Source organism: Manis pentadactyla, chromosome 10 (genome assembly GCF_030020395.1).
Source record: "Manis pentadactyla isolate mManPen7 chromosome 10, mManPen7.hap1, whole genome shotgun sequence".
NCBI classification, from domain to species: domain Eukaryota; kingdom Metazoa; phylum Chordata; class Mammalia; order Pholidota; family Manidae; genus Manis; species Manis pentadactyla.
This window is the reverse complement of record NC_080028.1, coordinates 125,367,134-125,394,934: the sequence shown is the minus strand read 5'-3', so window position 1 is coordinate 125,394,934 and position 27,801 is coordinate 125,367,134. Positions and strand designations below refer to the sequence as shown.

General features: G+C 55.0%; 1 protein-coding gene across 3 annotated transcripts; it reads right to left on the bottom strand.

Moving 5' to 3' along the window:
* Positions 1–553: 553 nt before the first annotated feature.
* CCNF (cyclin F) lies at positions 554–17,472 on the bottom strand. Of its 3 annotated transcripts, none has more exons than XM_057487636.1 (17): positions 17,351–17,472; positions 16,294–16,448; positions 15,187–15,293; positions 14,192–14,259; positions 12,852–13,045; positions 12,414–12,467; positions 11,597–11,701; positions 11,219–11,296; positions 9,321–9,472; positions 7,777–7,941; positions 6,099–6,222; positions 5,634–5,814; positions 5,221–5,308; positions 4,027–4,126; positions 3,810–3,934; positions 2,914–3,155; positions 554–2,472 (listed from the first exon to the last, which is right to left on the bottom strand). In XM_057487636.1, the coding sequence occupies exons 1-17, from the start codon at positions 17,364–17,366 to the stop codon at positions 1,877–1,879; spliced, it is 2,550 nt and encodes an 849-aa protein (XP_057343619.1). In that variant the 5' UTR covers positions 17,367–17,472; the 3' UTR covers positions 554–1,876. The 3 variants fall into 3 exon arrangements, with proteins under 3 accessions (XP_057343619.1, XP_036776455.2, XP_057343620.1); XM_036920560.2 differs by having other exon boundaries at positions 2,986–3,155; XM_057487637.1 differs by lacking the exon at positions 11,597–11,701.
* Between the last annotated feature and the right edge of the window lie 10,329 nt (positions 17,473–27,801).

Here is a 27,801-nt window from a genome sequence, read left to right as displayed (position 1 = left end):
ACTGTGGGGATGGATGCTGGCTGGGAGGGGTGATGCAGGCGGCAGGCGCCAGTGCAGCTGAAGAACGAGAATAAAGAACAATGTAAACATGCAGTGCCAAGAAATCTCAGGGTAGATGGAGGGACAACATAACCTGGGCAGGGAGCTGGGGATTAAAGACGGAGAGGTGTGTTCCATCGTTGCTAATTGGTAAGGTGCTGCAGCATAGGGGGCAGAGACACACAGCAGGACAGCTGAGGGTGCCAGATGGGAGGGGAAGGGGGCTGCTCTTAGGGTGGTCCCTCCATCATTTTCATGTCCAGTGAGGGGAGTTGATGGCACTCCTAAAACGAGATTCTTGGTGAGGTAGGAGGGGAGGGGATGAGGATTCACTTAGGGTGCCAGGGAGACCCTACACTGTAGGCAGACGAAATTAGGTCCCCAGTGGTGTGGTTTCCTCCTACAAGGTGCAGGCTGGGAAAAGGCAGGGAACTGGTCCACCCAGAGCTGGGGTTCTGATTTCGAGTCTTGGGCCAGGGGATGAACAGTTCAGACAAGCACCTCACTCAGCTGCCACCATCTTTATCACATTTAATCCTCACAACACCCCTGTGAGGTAGGTATTATTGCCCCACCTTACAGATGAGTAAACTGAGGCTCACACATGCCCAGAGGCACAGTCAACAAGAGGTCTGCAATTCCAGTGTCAGGGTCCCCCTCACCCCAGACATGTGCCCAGGATGGCCAGAATTCTCCCACAGAAGCAGAAAGATGGCCCCCACAGGGATGTCATCACACACACAAGCACCAAGATAAGCCACTGAGTCAGCGTGTCCCTGCAGTTCTGGGGAAAGAGCATTTGGGGGACATTCCTCGCCAGGAAGTTCTCTCTGACATGAGAGGAAACAGGAACTATGCCAGTAGATGAGTGTGTTGGTGATACAGCCATTTGTGGGGTCAGGGTCAGCCTTCAGAAGCTCTCAGACCGGCTGGCTCCTGGCCCCATGGAATGTCTGTGGCTCATTGCTCCTGGGGTCCCAGAGCAGATCTAGGCTCACCCAGCAGACAGGGACAGGTCCTTTTAATCTTGCTCTTTCAAACCTTGGTCACCTCAAGATGTTAAATATGATGTATAATTTTTTCTGGCTAACTTCTCTGGGAAAATTCTTTTTGCATAGAATGTTAGGATAGCATTGAGGAGCCTGAATCAGATTTTCTATTTTCAGCTGAACCAAAATAATATTTAAAATTTTACCATCAATTTAATACCTTCTATTTTTAATTTTAGTTTTCATTTTAGAAGAATGAGAATAAAGACAGGAAAAGAAATAGCCCAGAATTCAGTGCAAAGAGAGGTTTATGCGGACAGAGACAAATTATTCTGGGAGGGGATAAAGATTCTCAAATGAGCAGAGAATACAGGCCTATGACCAGGACATCCCGGTGCTGGCCTGCAAAGTGAGGGCTCCTGCTTGGTGGCCATGTGGAGCCCACAACAATGGTCAGAGCTGGGCTCCCTCTCCACAGAACCCACTGCCCAGTGAGGAAGGGAGCAGATGTCCTCAGGGACAGTGGTGTGCTCACAGTTGTCAGCTCCCCTTGTACCCAGAACTAGTTAGATGTAGGGAGGGATGAGCAGAACCCAGCTCCCTGGGTTCCCCTGTCCTCAACTGTGCACCCTGGGGGCTCCTGAGGTGGGGCTCAGTGGGGCTGAGGAAGTCAGGACATAGGCTGAAGCTTCCTGGAGAGAGCAGGATGGGACTCAGGAGGGAACAAGATAAACTGGCTTCACAGTGTGGCATGATTGCTCTGAGGGTAAACTTTCCAGCAACAGGGTTCTGAGTTTTGGTTTTGATTCAGATATTCTGCCGGCTCGCGTGGGTCCCGGGGAAAGGAGTTAGTGCCTGTTCTCGCGACAGGAGAGGCTGCTGCAGGGTCTGCACGGGGAGGCACCGCTCTCCAGCGCCCCCATGCGGCCGGCGCAGCAGCCCTCCGGCCTCGGTAAACATTCATTGTGGCAAATGCCCTGACACAGCTTCAGGAAGCTCAAGTTCATGTCTTCCTCCAACTCACTGTGGACAGAAAGGTTTTTCTTCTTTACCTGTCGCCAGGGAAAGCTGCTCTCCGGGGAGCTCAGGGGCCGGCAATGTAAACATGACTTCCTGGCACGATGGTGGCAAGGCTGTGTGCTTGAGTGGCTGCCTGGGGAGAGCACTGAGGTAGATCGGGGAGGGCCCCCCAAGCCGCCGTCCACGGAGTTTGTGGGACTCGAGCTACTGACGGAGGAGTACCCTGAGGTCATAACGTCCATGCCCGGCTCCCTCCTGCCACAGAGAAGGGGCACGGGCCCTGGCGATGGAGGCATCTGGGTGTGTGCTGCGGAGGCATGTGAGTCCTGGTGTCCTTCATCCTCATCGCTTGATTCCTGGCAGCAGTGCTGTTCTGGGTTCAAGTAGACCACAGTGACATCAAGGATGCCACTGGGAGCCGTCACTGTGGGCGACATCAGGGGAGGTCAGGCCATAGCCTGTGCGTTGGGGCGACACCCATAGTCAGGACCTGGGGAGGTCCAGCGTGCAGCTCTCAGCCTGGACAGTCCCCTACACACTCTCCTCTGGGTATGAAATTGCGGGTGAAGTGCCTCCTTCAGCTTGGGGTAGCACTCAATGGGACTTGGGGACAGTAGGAAATGAAAAACTGGCCACCTAATAATTTACCTAATCCCTTGAGTTGGACACAAAACAAGCAAACTGGGCTTCCTGCATCATCAGTGCCCGAGAACACGGGGCAGAGCCCCCAGCAGCCTGCCCTGGAGAGCGCGTGCACAGGTGGTGGGGGCACATCTCACAATATTCCAGAGATCTCACTCGGACCTCCAGGGGAGATCCTTCCATCAACACAGGCCAGGCTGGGGTGGACACAGGTTCGGCCTACCTCTTCCCTCCCAGTGGGCGGTGTGCTGGGGCTGGGGCTCTGCGGGGGCTCCCTGTCCCCGTGAGAGCTCACCATCGCCCTCCTTCTCGCCCTCACTCTCCTGGTCACCCTCGTAGCCCGAGCAGCAGTCCAGGCTCCAGTCCAGGAAGCTGCCCAGCAGTGTCTCCTCCTGGCTGGATAGCTCGGCGGTGGGCGTGGTGACGAAGCTGCCCCTGTCCTCCTGCAGGCTATTCTCCCGCTTCCTGCGAGGTAGGGGAGCCGGGACCCCGTCACAGGCAGCAGTGTTGAGGGGCCCAGCCAGGTCCGTGGCACCCACCTGCCCTGCCTGTGTGCTCAACTGGGTACACAGCCACCCCGCCTGCTTGGGACCCTCCAGCAGTGATGGACAGAGCAGCAGTGCGGTGAGGGCCCTGCTCATCTGCACTTTGAGGGACTTAGGTGGGTGAGGAGGCAAGGGGGGCTATTCCGGGCGGTGCAGCCAGGACATTGAGACAGGAGAGATGTGGTAAAGGGAAAGGTGCTGCAGATGAGAGTGGAGACCAGAGAGGCAGAGGAGGCACCAAGGACACTGGTCGTGTCACAGCTGGAGCGGTAGGAGTCCCTGCGGCCCAGGATGGGCGAGTGGCAGGGCCAGCCTGAGCTGGGCTCAACCCATTGCTTGAGACCATCTTCCCTCAAAGGTAGCCGGGATAGAGCACAAGGCTCAAGAGCGTGCAGAGAACAGAGGCAGGGAGACTAGCCCAGGGGCGCAAGGCCTGGCTCCAACCCCAGCCTCATTCGTGGCATCTGCTGTTCTCCCCTATGCCTTAGGAGGCCCCTGTGTAAAAGGGCACAGAGCTCCTTTGACAGCTGCAGGGGTCACCACACGCAGCAGCATCAGACTCGGGCTTACGAACCGCTTGGTTCTCCTCCCAGGAGAGCTGAGGAAGGTGTGGATGTCCCCTGAGCTGAGGAAGGATGTGGGCTCTGGGCTCTCCTGCTTCACGCCTAGAGCTGCACAGAGCTGGCTGTAGCTCAGCACCTGAGGGGAAGCCAGGGTCAGGGGGAGGGGCGAGGCTGCGACCCCACCCCAGCACCCACCAGGCGCCCAGGGGCAGGGCAGGAGGGCGGCACCTCTTCCTGGCTGATCTCTTCATAGCGTTTGTCCTCGAATCGCTGCTTCACAGCAGTCAGAGCAACCTGCCGGTAGTCCTTGGGGGCATCGTCGTGGAAGCTGCAACAGAGGGGCGCGTCAGGGAGAGCAAGGCCGGGGCTCCGGGGCGGGTGAGGCTGCTCACCCAGCCCACCCAGGAGACTTGTTTTTGGCCTCCACTTGCAAGTGAGGGACAACACACTTTCAGAACAGCCCAGCAATGGGTGGCCAAACAGGGCTGTGCTGTGCAAGTCTGGTGGGTCCCTGGTTACAGGCAGAGTCGCCTACGACCCAGCCATTCCACTCCCAGGGGGTGTCCCCGAGAAGTGCAAATGCTCATCCACATAGAGGCTGTTCACACGTGTTCTCAGCAGTGCTATTCACAACAGCCGAAAGCTGAGTGTCTACCTGCAGCCATCTGTGCACAAATGAACTAGATGTGGTCTGCCCCCATGGTGGGATGTTATCAGGGTGGAGACACTGAGGGTGACAGGCTGGTCACAAAGGCGACGCAGGGTGTGGTTCCATGGCCACGAAATGTACAGAACAGGCAAATCCCCAGAAAGTAGCCAAGTGTTTGCCAGGGGCTGGAGGGGAGGGGACGTTCAGGGTGACAGGCCACCCCCTGCCCCCACATGTCTGAGCACTGTGTAGGGTTTCTCTTGAGGCTGGTGAAAACACCCTAAAGTGGGTTGTGGTGATGGTCACAATAGGGAATATAACTCAGGGCATCTGAGGATGGGTAGACTGCTGGAGGCGGCTCAGCCCGGCCTGGCGGAGGGAGGAGGGGGTCGCGGTAGTGCAGGGGCGAGGCTGCAAGCCGGGCTGAGCAGGCAGAGGGAAAGAGCTGCAGAGCAAAGCAGAAGTGGAGGTACGTGCCTGGGGCCCAGGTGTGCCAGCTCAAGCTAGACAATGCATCCTAGGCTGAAATCATCACTGGTCAGGGAGACAGTCTCTTTTTTTCTAGTCCATTCTGTTGCCTGAGGCATTAGGTTTGGGTGGGCAGCAGCAGGTGGAACAAACAACATGGGCTTGGCATTTTTAAACATCAACCCTGAGCTCAGCTTGCTGTGGGGGCTGTGTGAGGACAGCCTCATGAGCGTCCCCCGTGGTCCTTGGGGACAGTCCGTGTGGCAGAGGCTGGGCAGGGGGCTTGTTTCCTTTTACAGACTTACCACTTTTGATGAAGGTTCAAGACACAGGGTATGAGGTCTTCATAGGAGAACCCAGTGAGGTCCCACAGCCGAGTGGTCCAGGGCTGTGCTGGGGAGGAAAGCAGAAATGACGGCCCACTGACGGCCCACGGCCCTGAGGGCTCAGCGGTGGTTTCCTGGAGCTCAGGCTGCCAAGACCCCGTGTATAACGGTACAAGTACTTGCAGCCAATAGTGTGGGAAGCACTTGGCTAGACCCTTCTCTGGCCTCACCCCAGACAACAGCTTCTAGACTGTCCTGATGTTTCCTTCTCCAGGATAGATAGCCACCCCCTGCCCCCGCATGTCTGAGCACTGTCTCCTGACTCCCAGAATCCCCTGGGCCCTGGCCCAGGCTGTGTTCTCAGTGGCAGGCCACAGGGGCTGGCTCCTTACTCTGCCCATGCGTCAGCCTCGCCAGCAGTAGGGCGGCAGCAGCCAGGTGGGCTGGGGCATAGGCGGCCAGGCTGGTGTGCAGCAGGGAGAGCTCGCAAAGGAAGCTGCACAGGTGCTGGGTTCTTGGTGCCATGGGGGCCAGCGTCAGCAGGACATCTTTGTAATCGACCACAGTGGGGACCTAGATGGAACAGGGAGGCCAACATGGGGTCTTGGCACATGGAGGGTTCATCTCCCCACTCAGTGCAGAGGCTGGTTCTCAGCCAGTGGGTATGGGCTCTGGCCCAGTGATGCCCACAGTGGACACTAGGGCATGAGGTGACACGCCCTGTGGCCTCATGCCCTCTGGGTCCAGGAGGACATTCCAGAGGAGGGCAGTTCAATGCTGAGCAGATGCCCTCAGCTTCTCCTGACACCTCCTGTAACCTCAACTTTGATTTAAAGGAAAAGCAAACAGCCACTTACTCGTATCCTCCCTTCCAGGGCTGAGATGATTTCCCCCATCATCCTCACCAAGTCTTCGTACTTGTACGTGTTGTCCGTGAGCCACACAGCCTCTCGGATCGTCAGGATCTCTTTGCTGATGAACCTGGACTTTCAAGAAAGGGTCTTAGTGCTGAGCCGGCCTCCCTTGGTGGGGGCGGCCACTTGAGGCTTCAGTGACAGGGTAGGGGGCTCAAAGAGCAGATGTGTGCCTGTTGCCACCGAGGGAAACAGAAAAGGTCATCTGACCATTACAGGGGTAGGGGAGGAAGAGGGATTGGTGCCCCTGGGCCAGTGGAAGAGACAATGGCTGGCTGGCAGGCATGCAGGCAGCTCTGCAGAGGCTCCAGCGCACAGCATGATGGGTCAGTCCCCGTGCCCTGAGGGGTGAGGACTTGCCCTGCCTTGTGCCAGCCTCTGTGGAGCAAGTGCAAACAGCCTAAACCCAGAAGGCAGGTGAGCCAGCAGCACCAGAGCTGGAGGCGTTTGAAGGCCACACAGCTCGGGGTCTGGCAGAACAAATCTCAACTGTCCCTTGGGCAGGTGGTGATCCTGTGCTCTTCTCCCCACCAGTGCAAATTATCAGGGGACATGCTGGTCCAGTGGGTAGACTGGGGCCAAGCCTGCAGTCCCTGTCCTAGGAACTCCACGGCTCCCACGTTGGCTGATGGCTTGACCAAGAGAGAAGATGGGAGGTGCAGGGACCACGGGCGCCAAAAAGGGGAGGCGAGTGGGGCAGCCAAGAGCCTGTGCTTGTGGCTCTCAAGTGGGACGGCGTCAGGTACAGCTCTGAGAGCAGCGATGGGGGCATCTCAGCCTCTAAAATGTTTTTATCTCACTGCCCGCCTGTGGTCCACTCATTCGGCCTCTGATTGCAAAGATGTGATCATGCTGTTTAGATGCAGGGCGGCATCCAATGTGCTCAGCCCTCTCTGGTGAGAAAACCTGGAACGTGGTCCCAAGAGCACATCTGAGAGGGGCCTGGACTGTCTGTGACCCTGAGCCACACCCCCTCTGCCTATGGTCCTATGACCTGCCTCGCGGCCACCCAGAGACCAAAAGACCCACACCAGCTCCCTGCAGGGCCACATGCACAAGCTTGCTGCAAAGGTGGGCATGGTAGCCTTGGGGTTCTGGGGGTGGCAGAGAGTAAGACAAGAGTTGGGGCTCCTCTGTGACCTCACAGATCAGAAAAACAATCCTGGCGGCATTAGCCTGGACCCCTGCCTCTGGGTTGCTGTGCAAAAGAGGGGTCGGTCTTAGTTCACACCACTGTGCATGGTGAGCCGGTCCCTCACCCCCACGCCTCACAGACAGACACGGGCAGTCACTCTGCAAAGCACTGTCCGGGGAAACAGCAGGCCATGCAGAGACATCTGCTTTAGGGTGGCAGCTGACTGTGACCCTCCCTTGCTGCCGTGTCACCCCAGGGGCCAGGGGAAGAGGAGCCCAGCCTGAGCCTCTTGAGCGGGGCCACATTCTGGGTCCTGAGACCACATGCAGGGACAAACAGCCCCCCACACTTTGAGGGTCAGCTCTGCCATCCCCACATAGGAGGACCACTCGGCCTGGCTGCTCCCTGAAATGGAAACCCCTGTCTACTGAACAGGCACTAAAGGCCATGTCACTGAGGTGCCAGCGTGCCAAGCGCTGTTCTCACCGGGTGCAGATGACCATGCAGGCGATGCCCAGCAGCTGGAGCCTGTACCGGGGCACCGGCCTTCTCCGCAGATACCGGTCCACGCACTCCACAGTCAGGTGAAGGCACAGGCTCGTGAAGTCCTTCATGGTGGCGACTTCCACCAGCCAGTCGATCAGAATGTACCTGTGGGAAGAGCACCCCTATGAAAACCAGGGCAGGCCCTCCACAGTGCTGTCTCCCATTCCCACCTGGCCCATCCATCCCAAGGGATGGATCTCGTAATGTGCGGCAGCGCTGGTCCAGCTAGGCACTCGTCCAAGGCTCAAGTGTCATGTGTGGGGGTTGGGGAGGCACCATGTCTCCCGACTTTATTCCTGGGAGGCAGGTGGGCTTGGGCATCTGTGTGGGATGGCAGAGGGGAGGCAGGAGTGGACCAGACAGCAATGGGCCGAGAGGAGACAAGCCTCCAATTTCAGCCGGGAGGAGTGGGGCGAGGCCGCAGGAGCACCAGGCGTCTGAGGCTCCCACCAGCCACAGTGGGAGACAGGAGGGGACACAGGAGCGCTGCCCTCTGCACAAAGACCAATAAGGCCAGCCATTTGCCTCACAGCAGCTCAGCACTTGGAATGGTTAAATCTGCAGCTGACACAGTGTTACGTGTCATATAATAGAAAAGAAGGCAAAAGTCGGGTATTGCCTGGCACTGAGGAAAATGGAAAGATGCTCAAGGGTTGAAATATTAATTTTTCAATACAAATATTTCAGTTCTTAAAAAGCAAAAAAAAAAAAAGGTTTAATGAATGTTAACCCCCCCAGACAAAAATATAATCAAGTCTGAAAAGAGGAGAGGCAGACACAAGGCACTACCAGCTGACTCCTGACAGGGCCTGAAGGAGAGGCGGGCGGGGGCCAGACCCAACAGCCCGGCAACCTCACTGCAGGAGCCAAGGACGTGACGTCCCTGGCCTGAGGGGGGGCAGCCGGCCTCCCAGGGGAAGGCATGGTCACTCACTACGGGCCTGACATCACCAACCCGAGGGGCATGGAAATATCCTGCAGCTTAAAAAGTTATTTACCATTTACTCTCTAATGCACCCCGTGATGGGTATAAGTGCCATCTCCAAACCTTGGGAGGAAATGCACCTGCAGAAGTGGCAGCTACCCAGAGGGCCAGGCTCCCTGTTCCTGGCTGGTTGGCCGGCCACAGGGCTTCACACACCACATGGATGCTTGTGATGGTGGGTCGTAAAGAAAAGGTGGTTTTTTGGCTTCAGGAATTGAGACCATGAATCTCATCATTTTTGAAAGATATTAAAAATGGTTTAACTAAGGTTCAAATAAAAAGGAAAACTGGAGAGAATTCACTTATGTGGGGTATTTCCCATTCAAAGCCCTAGGTAATGCAGGCTCCACGGGTTCGAGAAAACACACAAAGACACACATGAATGGGGCAATTCGGTGGCCGTGAATGACACAGGGCGCCCTGTGACAGTGGCTCCCTTCGCCCTGGAGGCCGGCTGTGGCCAGGCCTCAGGCGGGCAGCTGTGGCGTAGAGCACCCACCTCATGGTGTCGTTGAGGCCTCTCTGCAAGGAGAAGGCCTGCTGCTTGCCCACGGGATGGGAGGCCTGGAAGAGCTGGCTCACTATCTCGTTGGCAACTCTGGCTTCCAGTCCAAGCTGGTGTCCATTTGCGCAGGCTTTGGCTAAAGACAGCTGAGGGAAAGTGCGCAGTGAGCGTGTGGCAGCAGGCTTCTGAGGCGGAAGTCCTGGTACACACGTTCCCTCTACTGGCACCTTCAAAAAGCCTCCTGGAGCCAGCATGGCCAAGATTTTAATTATTCTCTTTGAAATAAGCACTGTACCATGTGACACATTTTTAAAGGGACAAAAGGTGTATAATGGAATGTCAGCTGCCTTCCCACCCTTGCACAGCTCCTCAGCCAATTCCCGTCTTTAGTCAATGTTTTCCTTAAAAAATTAATTTTGTTTCTGCTCAACCCTGCTATTGTGAAAGCTAGATGCTTCACGGGGAGGCCGAATAACAAAAGAGGCACAAGCTTGCTGGGGGTGCAAATGACCTGGCTTTGGCACCTGGGTCCGTGTGCCCACAGGCTCTCTGGGGAACTCCCTGAGCCCGTCCGCCTTTCCGTGAGAGGGGGTAGGGGCACCTGCTTTGGCAGATGGGTGTGAGTGCTTGGCCCCATCAGCACCCATAAAGCTCTCAGATGCTTACTCTCAACCACTTCTAGGTATTTCCCTCCAGGTTTTTCTACGTTTGTAACAGTGCATAAATACATAAAAAACAGTGCATTTGTGATTACGGCACACATGCACACATCTTCTTTGCCCACTTAACAATAACATGGCTCCTTCTGACATGAACATCTGTGAGCAAGCCTCACCTGTTCTCATGAGGGGGGTTCTGATCTGCTATGTTATCTGGGGAACGTTCTGCTCACGTGGTTCATCCACAGGAGCAGCTGCGCTGTCTTCTGCTAACCGGGCCCAAGTGCCTTCTGAAAGGCCTATACCACCTTTCACACCCACTAATAGGAATGCTATTGTATCACATCTTTGCTGCAAAAACTATCATCATTAAAAACATGTATTTTCAAAAATAATTAGCTCTCCACCCAAACACACACAGTATATTCAACTTGATGTGATCAGCCACAATCTTGTTTAAACATACACCCTTTGGACCAGCAGAGGGGTCATATGCTGCTCTGTGTTCTGACCAGTCACATCTGTTTCCTCTTTTCTGAGTGTACTGAAACCCTCTGAACTTTTATCCAGGCCTTACATTCTTATTGATTAGTTTGAGCTTCAAACATTGTTCATTACTATATTTCTTGTAAATGTGCTGTCTTGGACTTAAGCACCAGTGTTCTGTGACATGCCAGGCCGGGCAGTCTTCTGTTCTGTGATCTTTAGCCTAGCTTACAAGGGTGGATGACTCAACCACCTGCTTGGCGGGGTGACAAGAGCCAGGTTCTACCCACTTAGCAAAGGGCAGCTTTCTTTGATTTGCCCACAAGCCAGGACATTTTTACAATTGCAAGAAGAACGCCAAGTCTCTGATGCCCTGGCTCTGATGCGGGTGGGTCATGAGAATAGGCCAGCACCCGATGTGCCCACCTGCTCTAAGGAGACCTGAGTTCTGCTGCTGAGATGCTTTATTTACCTCCTGGACAACTTTAGGGAGCAGTATGGGCTTTTATAGCAGATGTAGTTCACGGGTGGGTGGCAGCTCAGGGGCAATGGCCATGAGGTGATGTGATGGGTGGAGACGAGCAGATGTGGGAAGCGCTTCCAGGCCCTCCTCCTGCACACCCAAGAGCTAAACTCCTTTAAGGCCCAGCCCAACCCTGGGCCAGTCCTGCTGCCTCCTGAGTGGGGGCCTTGCCCCCATGTCCCAACAAGAGGCAGCATAAGGAGCCCAGGCAGCTCCCGCCTCACCTGCGCTTCCCAGCAGCCTTTGGCTGCATAGTCCCTGAGTCTCCGGAAGCTGTGGAGGCATCGCCCAGGATCTGACATCTGTGAGTGGGAGAAAGTCAACATGCTTTACATGGCTGTGTCTCTTGAGAATCTCAGAACCGACCCATGAGGTTCTTAAATGTTCTTCCCAGCTCTCCCAGAGGGTCTCTGGCTGCACTTTCTTTGCAGCCCTTTATGCCCCAAATGCTGGGGGTCATTCTGGGGCAGTGCTGAGGGCAGCCTGGGGGTCCTGGAGCAGTGCAAGGTCCTCCCTCCCCATGCTGACAGAAGCTCCAGGGCCCATTGGAGATCATGCCCTGGCCACATAATTCCTTCTCTCGCCAGACCGAGTCCACTCACATCTGTCTTTCTGTCACTTTCCCAGAGGAGGTACGAGCTGGACAAACATCCCTGATTAGCAGACTCTTCAAACAGGTCACGGGCCTGCTTCCTCTTCTCCACATCCTGGAATAAGTGAAGCAGAGTCTTCTTTCCCTCCTCTCTACTTTCTGCCACACCCTTCTCACCTCCAGTAACTCTCTGAGCCTCCAGGTCATCACACAGGCTGCTCTCATCTTTAATGAGTTAACTAAGTCACACTAGAAGTGACTTCTATGAAGACACAATTTGACAACCGAGTCAGCTTGAACCCCTGAGCTCTGCCTTCACAGGCTCTGCTCTCCACTGGACAAGCTTTGTGTCCCCTGGCATGCCCTCTACACTGAGCAGCCCGGCCAGTCACGCTGGAAGCTCTCAGGGCTCCACCACCTCCTTGCTCACACTCAGCTCCCTCCCTGCTGTCGGTGCATCTGCCACCAGAAGCCACCACTTCCCTGAGTCTGCTGCAGAGGGACTCTTCACAAAGCTCAGTAAAGATCCTCAAGCACAGTGAGGTCTGCTAACAGCAGAGCCGCAAAACAAACAAGCCCCTAGTCTGCAGTGCTTGGTGCTCTGCCCAGCTCTGCACCACCTCTCGTGGGCAGGCCTTGCTGTAGCTCCAGACTCCAAATGCCCCCGTCTGCCACTCTGCACTTACTTCCTGGTCCTTGGTGTTCGCGCTGCTGGGAAGGTGAGCAGCACAGGAACTTGGGAGCCGCAGTGCTCTGTGCTGTGCTCACACAGGCCACGGACAGGTCAAACAAGGCAGAGTCCAAGAGAGATGGACATCTCGACTCACCTCGAAGAGACTCAGCACTCTCCCCAAGCAGTGCAGTATGGATGCTCTGTGAGTCTGGAAAAGGAGAAAGAGGTGTGACCAGCAGCAGAGAGAACCTCCCGTGGGCTGCCTTCCTGTCTGTGCAACCTTCAAGCAGAGCATCATTCCCGCGATGGGCTCCCGCGCTTCTGCGCATTCTGCTTCTGGGGCCTCAGTCCTATGCTTCCAGGTGTCAACATCTGTGGTCCACCCCAATATGATTCCCGTGCAGGGTCATCTTCAGACACTCCCATGTCCACAGTCTGGATTTCCTGCACCTCCCCTGCCTACTGCCCACAGTTCCTTAACTTTACATGGTCTGCAATGTCTCCTCTCAAGATTTTCTTGCCTCCCAAGACTCTATGGGGCTTGGACCACCCAGCACAGACTGTCCCATGCACATCCTTCTCCAGGACTCACTTTCTGCAGCTGGCACTCTGCCCTGAGGCTCTCGTGAACCACGGCCTTGCAGCAGCTCCCGGACACTGACCACGGCGGGCGGATGAAGAGCCAGATGAAGGGCACGGCAGCCACATTCAGCCGCTCAGCAAGGTTAAAGAAGCGAGAGGCCTTCAGGCCATTCACTTCTGCCCGGGCCTCATCAGACACAGACACTGTGGAAAACAACAGCATGTGAGCTGGGGTGTCTCTGGAAAGTTCTCATCTTTTTTGAAAGCCCAAAACCTTAAGCCTACCGCAGAGACATGTTGCTGGTGCCCCAAGAGGAGGTCCCTTTTCCTACCCTACTTTGTGAATCACAGGCCCTGCATGGGTCCACCTGGCAGCCTGGATTCTGCAGGTTGGGAAGGGGCTCCCATGAAGGCATCACTACCCACTCTCCCTCCTGTTGGGAACTGCTGCCTGACCACCTGCTAATAATGGGTGTCATGTTTCTCTTTGGGGTAAAGAGAGATTTTCCAAAATTAGACAGTGGTGATGGCTGTACGACTCCGTGAATATAAAAACAACCATTAGTTTAACGTATACTTTAGAAGGGGGAATTGTGTGGTGTGTGAACATGTCTGATGGGAAGTAGGCCAGGACCGCTGCTCTCCTGAGTCTGGAGGCTGGAGTGCTGGGCAAATCCATCACTCATGACAGTCCCGTCAACTGGCCACGTGCAGGCGCTATCTCTTAGCAAGACACCAGATCTTTTGGAATCAGATAAATGACAGATACCCGAGTATGCATTTGGGAGCTGGGACAGGATGGATGACAGGCTGGCTCCAGGTGCTAAGCAGACAGGTGGGAATGAGAGAGCAGGCCATGCAGTCTTTTCAAGGAACACCTACCCCTCGATGAAGGAATTCAGGTACCAAGCCAGCTCTGACCTGCTTACACCTGCCTCCCACTGGAGCCTTGGCTACCTCCTCACTGTCTTCCTGTGGAATCAGGCATGCCTTCAGTGCTGCCCGAGTCCCACGGAGGAACCTTGGCCCCAGAGAGGAGCCAGGATCTATGTGTGCTGCAGCGTCATGTGGGCGGAGGACAGGCAGCCGGGGAAGGGCTGGCGTTCCTAAGGCATGTCTACTCAGTCATCACTTGCCAATCAAAATTAAAGGGTTTGTTCCAACAAGAGCTGACTCTCCCAATCCACAGAATCAAAGTTCGTCAATGGAAACCTCAGAGGGCACCTCTGGAGGAACGCAGACTGCCAGCCGCAGCAGGCACAGTGACTAACTGCTAACTGGGGAGGGCTCATGCTCATTCTAACACACCGACGCCAAGTGCGGAGAGCCAGCCCCGCCCAGTGGACTTACGGCCTTCATTGTAAAGGTAGGCTATGCCGAGCTTCACAGCAGCTTCAAAATTTCCCTTTTCAGCGGCCCTACAACATAAAACATCACATGACTTTATTTCATAAAGGTTGTGCTCCATCACAGCCCTGGGAGCTAGAATAAGTATTTTAATAAGAAACATTTCAAGTAATGCAGTCAAATATCAAGTATCCATGATAGGCTATGACATAGATGAACCTAGAAGACAGGCTGAGCAAAAGAAGCCAGTCACAGAAGGCCACACATTGTATGATTCCACTTTTATGAAAAGTCCAGAACCTGCAAATTATGGAGACAAAAAGCATATATCAGTGGTTGCCTATGGGCTGGGGGATGGCATGGTTTGAAATAGGGAGTGACTGCTAATGGGTATGGGGTTTTATTCTGGGGTAATGACAGTGTTCTACAATTAGACAGTGTCTTTGGTTGCACAACTCAGTCTCACGCTTTATATGGGTGAATTGCATGGTGTGTGGATCACGTCTCAGGAGGCCTGCCTAGGCCAACTGGCCAACTTGGAGGTGGGTCTAGTTGCTGGCACACAGGAGGCTCACAGGCTGCAGGGCTCACACCTCCTATGGCCCTCTCTCTGGGTCCCAACTCCAGCAGGGGGGATGGGATCACCCATTCAGTACAATGCAGTAAGATTTGAATCACGTGGTTTTGATCAAAAGAAAAGAGGGCTGAGTAAAGTTTCCACATGCAGGTGACATGCATTTGAGTCACTCAGGATATATCCTGGCACAAGTGGAAACACCACTGCGACTAATGCATCAGGCTGTGCTGGTCATGTGGATGACCAATGACTGTCCCGTGTGTGACTCAATGTGTGAGGCCCACAGCCCTTGAGGGATAAGGTGTCAGTGGGGGTACGGCAAGAGGAAAATCATTCCGGGTCAGGCCTTGGGACACAGGCTAGCATACCAGGAGGCCCAAAGATGGGGGGAAAAACAAGCTGCTCTCAGGTGCAGAGATACCTTTCAAAGAGCTTTAGGTTCTTTGGGGAAGGCCACAGCTCCTGGAAGCTGGCACATGCCCACACGCTGGCGTGGTTGTCCACCAGGTACTTCAGGTGGGAGTGCACCTGTAGAACAGAAGCAGGTGGAGTTGGGGGGATTATCAAGGCACCTCCTAGAAGCCCAGCTCCTGGAGCTCCTGAAGACAGGTTATAGACTTGAGGAGGAGCACCTCCTGTCCCCCTCCCACCAGAGCAGTAAAGGCCCTCAGTCTCCGCAGCAAAGTAACAGTCTCTTTGAATAGAGCAAAGAGCCTGGAAACAAGTTTCTCTGTGGCTCTAAAGGTGGGGACAGTAGTCCTGGAAGGGGAAATGAGTGCCTAGGTTGAGACAGGGGACAATGCCTCAGTAAGGGCTGCATCCGCAAGGATCAAGGAAACTGACTACAGGCAGCAGGTAGGACAGAAACCTGTTCTGAGCTCCTCTACTTGGGCCTTGCTAGTGGGAACTCAGCTGGAGCCTGGAGGCTAACGGGGCCTCTGGAAAAGACTGACTCGTGATGGCCTCTGGGAGGACCTGGAGCCTGTGCCCTGGGCAGATGCAGGAAGTGCTCAGGCAGGCGGCCAGCAGCACAGGTGAGCACTTTAAGCTCTAAAGTTCCCAATGTCTGCTGCCATTGGAAACAGTACCCATGGGTATTATGACCGCAATGGAGGCGGCTCTGGGTATCAGAGTAGTTCTTATTTCCCACTACTCTGCTGTTAGTCACTTAGAGTGAGGCTGCAGGCCCAATATCTGCAAAATAACCCCCAGAATCCCTTTCAGCGCTGAATGTTACATGGCGTTTGACCTCAAGAATATACTTTTATTAACACTAATTTCTCAAGGGACATGAATTTCACTGCCATAAAACGGTACTTTCTCTGTTAAAAAAAAAAAGCCAATGCAACGAGCAGAACCAACCTTAGTGTGCCGCGCTTCAGCGTCACCTCAAGGACCTACTGAGCTATCATCCTTGTCTCCCCTGCCCTCTTTTGCAGCCGGTTTTGTTGCGACACTTAAGGACTGGAAGCCTTGATGAGATAGCCAAGAACGTTAAGGCTGACACTATTTTCATCAGAAAACTTACAGCTCGCACAGCGAGGATGTCGCTGACAGAAAGCCATTTCAGGATGTGAAAGAGCACATCTTCAGGGAGATTCAAGATGGTTACGTTTCGGGGTCTTCTTCTGATTCTTCGCTTTGCAGGATAACAGAAACACTTGGCGCACCTACAGTGGAGCACTTGAGAAAAAACATCAGAGTGGTCTGTGTGGTGCGCTGGAAAGGAGTTGTGCTGACATGAAAAGTTACATCTGGAGGTGACCGAACACTTACTGCCCCCTGCCTCACAAAAGGAACCAGCCCTATGTCTAGTCCCAAACAGAAACTAAAAATAAAGGAGCAGGATCACAGGAGTTACAGAAGGCACCGTCATTCATTCAAATATTCAGCAAGTACTTATGGTGAAAGGCAGGCGATCATGTAACTTGGCTATTGGGGAACTTTCCGATCCGGAGCCCAGATGCCAATGCTCCTGACGGTGGTCCCCGCATTTCTGGGAAGCCCCTCGGACCCTTGCCCATCTCTTTGCTTCTACTTGCACACATGACTGAAATGCAGTGTCCACCAAGGCTCTGTGGGCTCGAGCCCAAACTGGGAGGGTCGGGGGGACTTGCTGGCCAGGCCACTCTGTGGGTGTCACAGCCGCCCGACCCGCGTCCCCCGACAGAGTTGGGGTCCTTCCAACGTCAATTCCTGTCGCCTTGTGTCACTCTGGGCGGGCCACTTGACGCTCCCAAGCAGGAGTCCCTCGGCCAGCGCACCGGATCTCTCCGCGGCGACCCCCCGCCCGGCCTCCCCTCAGCAAATGGCGCGCTGCCGGGGCCAGGCGCCCTTCCCGCGCGGACCACCCGGACCTCCCTAGAGCCCCCGTCGCGCACGGACCCAGTCCCCCGGCTCGCCGCCGGCTTGCGGCCCTCACAGCTGTCCGCGCGCAACGCCGCCGGGCATTTAAACCGCGCGCCCGGCGAGCGGGCGGATGTCGCCGGGCCGCCCGCGCCTCGGGCCTCAGGGTCCGCGCCCTTAGGCTGAGAGCCCGCCCGCGCTGCGCACCCCCCGGCGCCCCTGCCCCCGCCGGTGCTCACCGCCGCCGGCCCCCATCACCACCGCCACCGCCGCCGCCGCCGCCGCCGCCGCCTCCTCCTCCTCCTCCTCCTCAGCCTAAGCCGCCCAGTCTCCAGCTCCGTGCCGCCCCGCGCAGGCGCACACCCCGCCCTGCCGCCCGCCGGAGTTTTCAAACGCGCCCGGCACTCCTATTGGCCCGCCCAGGGGGCGAGCGCGCTGCCGCGCTGCCGCGCTGCCAGGCCCCGCCCACTCTACAGCTCCTCGCGCCCGCGATTGGCAGCGCCGGGACGCGAATTCGAACACCGGTCGCTGATTGGTGGATTCCGCGCGGCCGCTCCACCTCCCTGGCCGGGGCGGCGTCCCGGAGGAGCGCAGGGCTGGCCGGCGCGCGAGGACGTTCTTTGGGCGCGTTTGGGCCGGGCGGTTCCAGGCTCGGGCCGCCCCCTCGAGTGTCGAGGTGGGCCGGCCGCGCCTCGGGTCAGGGTCTCGCGGACGGCACGGCCCCGAGGCTGCCCCGACTTCTGGTCCCTCTTCTTGCCCGTGTTTCGGGCGTGAAGACCCCAGGTTCGGTGGCCCAGCCGCAGGTCGAACAGAAGTGTGAGACCTTAGCTTCAAATCTTCACTGACTTAGCGGGCACCTGACCACCTTCTTCCTGTGGAACGTGGCTCACCCGGGCTCTCCTCAATCCTGAATCAGGGCAAGGCCTGACCCTCTGCCCTGTTGTCCCCAGTGCCCCCTCCTCCCTGCCACCTGGCAGTCCTTCCTAAAATAGAGGTGCACACCGGCTTGCTTGACTGGTTGCTGCGGGCAACAGCTGAGCATCCTGTTCATTAAGTGCCCACCCCTCCTGTCTTTGGGGAGCAGCTCACATCCCACTTCTTTCATGAAGACATTCTGCCAAGGAAAGAAGTGCATTGTCCTGGGAGGTGGTTTGACAGAGGACAGAGTGGCCTTTTCTGAAGAAGCCAAGGAATCCGGGTCAAAGCTCTCCCCACTCCCCCTGCGGCCTCAGCCGTCATCACCCCTCTGTCCCCATCCCTAATGCTCACTGAACCCTTTCAGGTGCTTGGTCTGCACTGGGCAGCCAGGCACATGCATAGCAGCCAGGGTGCCAAGGCTTCATGACAGTCAGCAGCAGGATAGTAAATGGATGAACACACACAGCGGGCCTGAGTCTCATGATCCCAAGGAGACAAGGGGCTGGGGCTTTGGAAGTTGGCGGAGGTGGCGGCAGGGGCGATGTGCACAGGATGTGCACCTGCTCCCCAGATGTCCCATGTCCTACACAAAGGGCTGGGAGGAGGCTAAGTCACAGGACCCCTGGCTCTCATCCTTTCTCACACCTGTGCTTCCTTCCATTACTACTGTTTCCCACTTTGTTACCCTGCTGTCCTCCCTAGTAGTTACTTTGTTGCCATTACCCCCAGGGAAGAGGCCACCCTCTCCCAGGGTTAGACTTTGGTAACACTGTAAAGGGACTAATAAACTGGCCTCACCAGCAAGGGAGTCAGGCTCTGTCCTGTGCGGTTCTGTAGAGTGCAGAAGAGCATCCCTGGTCATTTAGCGTACCTGGGCTGCCTTTCCTCTGTGTTGTTCATATGTTCTTACCACTTTTATTTATTTAGAGATGATGTTTTCTTACTTGTCAGGAGAAGGTGTTCTCTTGGCTAGGCTACGATCATGCCTTCTCTGGCCCCTACCCACCACCCTGGCAGTAACACCCTTAGGCCCCCAGTGGGGTGAGGAGCCACTCCCAGAGGGTGTAAGAAGGGTCCTGTTCCCGCTGGGCTTGGGGTGGGGGCATGTGTGAGAAAAACTCATTGGAAAAGTTTAGATTGTTCAGAGCTCAGGGAAGTTCCTGGCTGGAATAAAATGGCAATTGAAGGTTTGGGGGCGAATGAGGAGGAAATTCAAGGGAGGCAGAGGGCAAAGGGGAGGGTAAGGAAAAGTGAAGGAGGCTGGGAGCTTGAGGAATCCCAGCATTCAGCGAGAAAGGAAGAGGAACCTTCAGAGGAGGCAGGGAAGGGCCACGGAGGGGCCCCAAGAACCAGACCGCGCATGAGGCCGGTTTCATCAGAAGGGGGCAGCAGAGGTTGTGAAATGCCACAGAGCAGCTACCTGGGGAAAGGACCGGAAGCCAGGGGGTGTGGCAGCCAGGGACGTGACCAGGCTACAACGTTGGGGTGAGGCGGGGCAGGGGCACAGCACCTCCCCAGAGCTTGGCTGAGGACGGAGGGAGAGAGCTAGCGGCACAGGCAGGCCTGAGGGCTGCCTAGAGGGGCTGGTGCCCACACTGGAGAGAGGTCACGCATGGAGCATGGCTTGGAGAGTCCTCAGAGCCCCGTGTCACCGCACTCCCCGGCTCACGGCGCAGCAGTCCCCAGCACAGGGCCTTTGCTCAGTTCTCACACCCAAGGTGCATCAGAAGCAGCTGTTAACACGGGGTCATTGCAACCCAGATTGCTGGGCCTCACCCCAAATATCTCTGATTCAACAGTTCTGGGACAGGGCCCCAGAATCTGCATATCTAACAAGGTTCCGGATGATGTGGATTCAGCTGGTTAGGAGCCCCACTTTGAGAACCTCTATCTGAGTCGAATCTTGGCTGTAGTACCTTTGACTGTGGAAAGTTGCTGAGTATTTCTCAGTCTCAGTTTACTTATCTGGGAAATGGAAGCAATCATATCCACTTCATGGGTTGATATAGGATCACATGCAGGGTCACCTCTAACATATGCAGGGGCCAGAGCAGAGGACAAATGGAGCCCCACAAATCCAAATACCAAAATATTGAAAAATTGGGACTTAGGCTAGCAAACTCATGGATCTGTCCTCTCCTCCTACCCTCAGAAGTGTGGTATCATGGCACCATGGTCATCCCCAGGAGGGCTGGGGGAGAGCCCCTTGAAAGGACCTGGTGGATGCTCCTCTGAGGCTGCTTCCACAGCCAGGTCTCAGTGAGGCCACAGGCCGCCCAGATGGGACTCAAGGGGATCCTTCTCCCCTGAAATGCACTAGGTTCTCCACCAGGCCTCTAGGATGAGTGGCTTCAATCTGGCTGGGAGCCCCCTGCCCCTCTGCCCACGAGCTGAGCTCCCTGGGCCGTGGGCTGCCTTGCAACCCTTACAGCTGGTGGCAGGCTGTGCACACCTGGGCTAACCCAGTACTTGGGACTCTTTGTTATGGCAAGGCAGAGTCTGAGGGAGGTGGGGAGGGAGGCTGGGAGCAAGGCCTCCAGGAGTGAGGCTGGGAAGGGGGTAGAGAGGGAGGCTGGGAGGAGGGCTGGGGGAGAGCCTGGGAGGGAGGCAGGAGGGAGCCTGAGAGGGTGGAGGTGAAGGAGATGAGGGGCCTGGTGGCTTTGCCTGCCCTTGTTTGTTGTCCCCTTGTGTGGGGGTCACAGGGTAGGTGAAGCTCAGGAAGATGTCCTCCAGGGAGACCCGGCTGACAGAGTACTCATCCAACACGTACTTTCTCTTGGCTTGCTCCAGAGTGCCAAACACCTGTGGGAAGGGGAGGCCTCTGTCAATAATAGGCCCAGGGAGGGGAGAGGAGGGAGCAGAGGGTGAAGGGCAAGGTCCCCAGAGCCCCTCCCAAGCAGCCTGCACAATAGAAGCCAGCAGTCTGTGAGCTCAGGGAAAAGGCCCTGGCTGGGAATGGTGCCAGAAGGCAGGGCCCTGCTGGGTCCCTGGCTTGCTGTGTGACCCTTGGGCATGTGGTGGCCTCTCTCTGGGTCTGATCCCCACCTTTTTAAATGAGGGGGCAGAGGAGCTGATCCGAGGTCCCTTTCTGCTCAAACACTGTGTGTTCCATGAAATCCATGGGGATGTTGCCATGGTAAAGTCGGAGAGGTGCTACACCAGCCCTGAACGTGACTCTCTCCCGAAAGAGAAGGTGCTGCCCCAGCATGTGGTGAGCTTCAGAGGTGACTCACCCTGATGCCCAGGTACCTGCTCACCTTTGCCCAGCTGAGGTCATCGCCAGGCAGGTGGTAATGAACCATCCCCTGGTGCTCATCTTCCAGAACGCTGCCTGCACAAAAAGAGACCGGATCCCCTTGAGGATCAGCAGCAGGGCCGGGCGCCTGGGCCCCATAGAATCACAGCCCTCGTTCCAGGGGTCAGGCATGTGGGACCTGGCGGGGGCCAGGCACAGTCACCTCTGCGCACACCTGGGAAGGTCAGGTCCACGAAGGCCTTGAAGTCCTCCAGCGCCTCCTGCTGCCCATCGCTCCGGACCTTGGCCCGCAGGGAGTAGCCGCTGCCAAACTTGCTCTTGAGGTGTTGTGGGCTGCCCAGGCACTTGAACTGACCCTGCACCATGATGGCCAGCCGGGTGCACAAGGCCTCACACTCCTCCATGCTGCGGAGAAGGGGGGAGGCCTGACCCAGGGCTGGGGGCTGCCGACGCCTGCCCACAGCAAGGGCTTGTGCAGATGGGACGTGTCGACGCCCAGATGAGGCTGTTCCTGATTCCCGTGCTCAGAGTGTGGCCACATGGCAGAGCCTGGGGACTCTCCTCACAGACTCTGAACCAGCCGGTGACAGGTCTTCCGTCCACCCGGCCCCTCCCATCCACGGACCCACAGGGACCCCGGCTCTACCTATGGGAGGTGATGACGATGGCCTTGCCAGACTCACGGGCCCTGGCTATGGTGTCCCAGATTAGGCGCCGGGCCACAGGGTCCATGCCGGTGGACGGCTCATCCAGGAAGATGACCGCAGGCTCTCCAAGCAGGGCAATGCCAGTGCTCAGCTTCTGCTTGTTGCCACTGCTGGGGCCAGAGGAGGAGAAGGGTGGGGTGAATGGCAATCATCAATCACCAGTAGTCCAACCCTTCTCCGCATTTCTTCTCTGTTTAGAAAGTGCTCCACACCCTTGGTGGGGCCTTTAGGAACGTGACCCACCACGCCCCTCCAAGTTGCACTGTGACTTAGCTGTATGCTCAGTGTCTGAACCATTCCCTGGGATGCAGGGATCAGTCCGGGGTGAGTGCACGGTCAGTGAGTCTTCTTCGAGGGTTTCCATGGGCATAGGGCCATTTTACTAACTCTTTCAATGGACACATAGCATTACAATGTGCAAGGTGCTGTTCCACACTTTGCAAGTGTTAGCTCATTTAATTTTCAAAAGACAAGAGGAAACACAAAAACCTGCTTGAAACCAACAGAGAGGGAAGATCCAAGTTTGTCACCATCTGACCCCTGGGCACCTCTGACTTCCCAGCTGTGGAAGGAGGGACTGCCAAGAACCTGCAGGAGCACTGCCCACAGCTTGAGGTGGGTCCTGGGCCTCAGGAGAGGTGTGGCTTCTCTCTGTGTAAGCTAATTGGAGCTGGGCTAATATCAGGCAGTGGAGGTCTGAGGCACACCCCAAGGCTTCTTAGCAGAACCTCAGTGGCTCGGACACTGAAGATGCTGAGGGACAGCATCATGAGCCTGCAGTGCAAGCTGGAGCACGTCTTGTTACTGGAGGTGGAGGGCCCAAGGGAGCCCCAAGTCTCACCTGTAAGTCTTCACCAGCTTGTCAGCATACGTGTACATGAGTAAGTCATCCAGAATTTGGTCCACACAGGCACTGATGTGGGGCTCAGGGATGCTGTGGATGCAGGCGTACATGACCAGCATCTCCCAGTCAGTCATGTGGTTGAGCAGGACATCAAACTGGGGACAGTAGCCGACCCACTGCTGTGCCTGGGTGGGAACACAGTCCAGGAGGGAGGCACATGAGAAGGAAAGCCAACCGAGCAGGGGCCTGGGCAGACATCTGCCTCGGGGGTTGACACTAGGGAGCTGGGGATGCAGTGCTTGCTGCTGGCATCTGTGAATGGGAACACTGGGGGCCAGAGCGCTGGTGGTGCCCCTCCTCCCGCCTGCCTGGCATGAAACCTCCCTACCCAGCACCTCCCTGCCTCTTGTCACCTTCCAAGTGTCCAGTAAGTAGACGATGCTTAATTTTTTCCCCTTAAAAATATTTTCTATTAGACATGTTCCTCCATGAAATTGGCTTATGGCTTATTTGGGGTACCGTCCCTGTCTGGTTTCAATACCACTTACGAGCTGGTAGCGCCCCACCTTCTTGCCCGTGATTCTGAAGGGTTATATGGGAAAGAGATGATCGGTTTGGTGGTGGTAGGTAGACTGCCCATCAATCCCTTTCTTTTAAGAAAGGGTAGATATTTGACCACTGTGTCATTTTTACCTCTAGTTTGGGTCTATACAGGTTTTCTATTTCTTGAAGCAGTTTTGGGATAGAAGTCTCGAAAGTGTAGTGATGTGATTTAAAGATTATAGAAATGTAAAACATGGTACACACCTGAGTTTGGAGTAAACCTGTCGCCATGGCAGGTGGCTCACTTGGGACAGCCAGGAGCCCGTTCGGCACACAGGGGCACTGCGGACCGAAGGCGGGCCTGGAGTGGAGCCAGGGATGCTGAGGCAGGCGCGACTCTGGGAGAACTGCATGTGGACTCTCGGGTCACTGCTGACTTCTGTAATACCAGCACATTCTGGTAAGAATGTATTCTAGGAAATGTGAAAAGAATGCTCTAAGATACTTGTACAGATAAGTGGGGGCAAGCAGAAGACTCACAGTGGGTGAGGGCAAGACGGTGGCTTTGTAGAGCTCGCTGATGAGATGTATTCCCATGAGCTTTTCAGGAGAGGGCAGAGAAACAGAGGAGCAGGCTTAACTATATTTAAATTCCAGATTTCTAGCCATGACTTTTCACAAACTGCCAGGAGGTACTGTGCAGTTGGGTTCCAGAAAGACTGAAATCCAGTTTCTTGCCAACCAGGCAGCATAAGGGCCTGCAGGCAGATGTCACTTAGTATTAAATAACACAGAAATATAACATTTCTTATCATCTGAGCTCATGGCTTAGGTTCATACTTTCCTCTTTATGAACTTCGGCAAATGTCAGCTAGAGAATGACTGACAGGAGACCTGCCTGGGACCACCTGCGCTTGTCCTGTCCTATCTTCTCTTTCATCCCTTTGTTTGTCTCTTCCTTCCTTTTTGTAACACCTTTATGGAGATCTAATTCACACACTATACAATTCACCCATGGACTGTGTACAACTCAGTGGTTTTCAGCATAATTAGACTGGTGGGTCCATCATCACAGATAGTTTCAGACCATCTCGACACCCCCAAAAGAAACTCCATGTCCATTAACAGTGAGCCCCCAGCAACCACTCATCTACTCACTGTCTCTGTAGCTTTGCCTGTTCTGGGCATTTCATATAAATGGGATCATATAATGCGTGGCCTTGTGTGTGTGGCTTCTTTCTCTCAGCATAATGTTTATGAGATTCATCCACGTCGTACCACGTGTCAGTGCTCCATTCCTTTATATGACTGGGTGATACTCCATTGTAGGAATAACATTCCATTCCAGTAAGATTCCATTATACCCAAAACAGATCACATTTTGTTTATCCATTCATCTGTTGGTGGTTGTTTGAGTTATCTCCACCTTTTGGGTATTGTAATGCTGCTATGAACATTTAGGTACGAATTTTTGTGTGGATGTAGGTTTCAGATCTCGGGTTTTCACCTAGGAGTGGAATTGCTGAGTCCAATAACTCTATGTTTAACCTTTTGAATACCCTCTTGGACAATCTTACTCTTTTAAACGGAATCTTAGTCCATTTATATTTAATGTAATTAGTGATCTATTTGGATTTAAATTTACCAACTTATTCGGGGCTATTTGTCCTATGTGCCCCACATTCCTTTTGCTCTCTCACTTCTTGTTTTCTGTCACATTATTTTTTCATTTTTCTATTGTCTCCCTCTATTGGCTTAAAAGATATTTAGAGCCCCTCCCCATTTTTCTGGTTGTTTCCTTAGGTACTGAAGTGTTGTTGGCCGGGCACAGGTGTTCATGGATTGTTCCTTACCACACGAGCCCCTCCACAGGGTCCATCTTCAGGACATGGCAGTCAGCATCCCCAGAGTGAGTGATGCAAGGGACAGAGTGTGCTCCAGACAGAAGTTGCAGTGCCTTTTATAACCCAGTCTCAGCAGTGACACCCTGTCTCTGTATGGGTCACACCGACCCGTCCTGTATAGGATGGGGACTACACAGGGTGTGAACACCAGGTGGGGCTACCAGGGTCTGTCTGGAAGATGCAGCACAATGCCTCTTACTTTCTTCTGTACATTTTCTACCCTTTTGACTCTCCATGCTTCATTCTAAATTATTTATTTTTGGGGGGTGTTGTCTTTTATGTACATGTACCAGATTATTTTCTATTGTGTACCAAGCATTGCGTTTGCAGAGCTGTTTGTAGAAATAATTTGAGGCCTCGAGTGGTATCATCTTCCACCAGAGAGGATTTACATTTACTTCTGCAAGGTGCCTGGGAGCACTAGTGGCTTCGGGTCATTTCAGGCCCATTTCAGGGACTGCTACAGGTCCCAGCTGTTTTGCAGTCCTTGGATGAGCTTGTCTAGGTATAGGTCGTCCTTCACCTGGGGTGCAGTCCTTCAGGGTCCCAACCCAAAGGAAGGGTACACCAGGGGCCTGCCTTGGATCCCAGTGCCCGTTACTTCAGCGCCAAGAGCAATACTCAGCTCTCAGCCCCACAGGCTCAGCTGGTCCCCTCCCAGGCCTCTGTCCTCTTGCCTCTGGCTCATAAGTCTTCACCATCTTGTCAGCTTTCTGGAGCCTCCAAACACGTGTTTTTAAAATTTGGTCCTTTTTTCTAGTTCTTATCACCAGAAAGGGGGTCAGAGTTACATAATTTGCCATTAACAGAAGCTTTGTGCATAATTTTTAAAGTAATACAAAAAGTTAAAATTGATAGTAAATGTTTCATAGGCACGAGAGGCCTGTATTGGCTATGATTGTTCCACAGGCTATATATACCAAAAGATTGGTAATTAAAAGAATGGATTCTGGAACCAGCCTGTGTAGGTTCTTCTGTTTTCTCTCTGAATGTTACTTTGGTCGTGGACATTGAAGCTGGTTTGATAAAATTCTTGGCAATACCACGGTTCGTGCTGTTAGCAGTGCCACTTTGATCATGACGTTCTGGTTCACCCTCTCTGTTGAGTCAACCGTGCGCTGGTCCCCTTGCTACACTTACATGACGGCATGGCGATGGCTCGTTCACATGCTCCTGAGCTCCTTGCAAGTGTGGATCAGACTCCTGGGCCAAAGGGATTGTTGGCACATAGTAGGCATTCATCAAGTAGTTTCACTGAATGGGAGACCCCAAGAAGAAAGCCAGGCTTGAGGGGTGTATCGCACGTTGGAGTTCAGAATGGAGACGTCTGAGTAAGGCTGTCGAGAAGGCATGGGTGTGCAGTTCTGGAGGCCAGGACTGGGGCTGGGCTGGGGACGTGGCTGCATGGGGGACATCAGCAGATAATGGGAGTCCGAACAGCAAATGAGATCAGGTGGGGACAGTGCGCGCGGAACAAGAAAGGCAGGGATGGCGCTGCGGCATGAGGAATGCCACATTCTAACAGACCGCAAGACTCACCAGCAGAGTCTGAGAGAGAAGGGCTTGTGACAGAGACCAGTCAATGAAGAACAAAGGGAGCGTGGGGTTTGGAGGAGGGAAAGGTCAGCATCACGTGATGTGGTGGAGAAGGCAGGGAAGGTGACACTGAATGTCAGGAATAGACGTGACCAGGGTGAGCACCGTGGGAGTGGGGCCAGCACCACAGAGCCCAGGCTGTTTGGGAGAAGCGCCCATGGGCATCCTGGGTGGTGGCTTGGGCAGCAGTAGATGTGTGCCAGTCACTCCCCCAGGAAGCTCAGTGGAGGGGGAGGAAGAGGCTGGGGTGTGTAGGGACAGCTGGTGGCTCTGGGGATCCACAGAGTTTTAGGCACCTGTGGGACATTCGAGAGGTGATGTGAGTAATCAGCTTGACCTGCAATCTGGAGCTCGGAGAAGAGGTCTAGGATGGAGGTGTGGATTTGGGAGTCGCAGATAAGCCTGACACATGGGAGTTTCAAAGACCACGTCCATGCCGTCCCTTTCCCAAAGCCTGTGTAACACCGCCAGGCGTACTGAAGTGCCTCTCTTCTTGACACGCCATCCCCAGGGTGGTGCCTACCTGCCCCAGGTGAGAACTGATGCTGAGGCCCTTGACAAAGGCATCCCCACAGGTGATGGGCTTTTCCCCCATCAGCATTTTGAAACGGAAGTTTTTCCAGCTCCACTGAGGCCAAGGAGGCCAAAGCATTCCTCTGCTTGGACGGTGAAGGGGAACTTGTTCACGGCCAGTGGTGGCACCTTCTTGGCATAGACCTGAGACACAGGCGCAGTGAGGGGCCGGAGGCAGCAGGTGGCGCTGCTCCAGGGGCGGGCCTGAGCTGCCCTCGGGGCCAGGGCGCTAGGTACCCAGGCTGGGGTCCGCCAGCTCCTCTGGCCGCTACTCCCAGCGGCGTCAGTGAGGTTTGCTCTCCTCCTCCTTCCCTGAAAACTGAGGAGCTGGTTTTCTAGGACAGCCCCC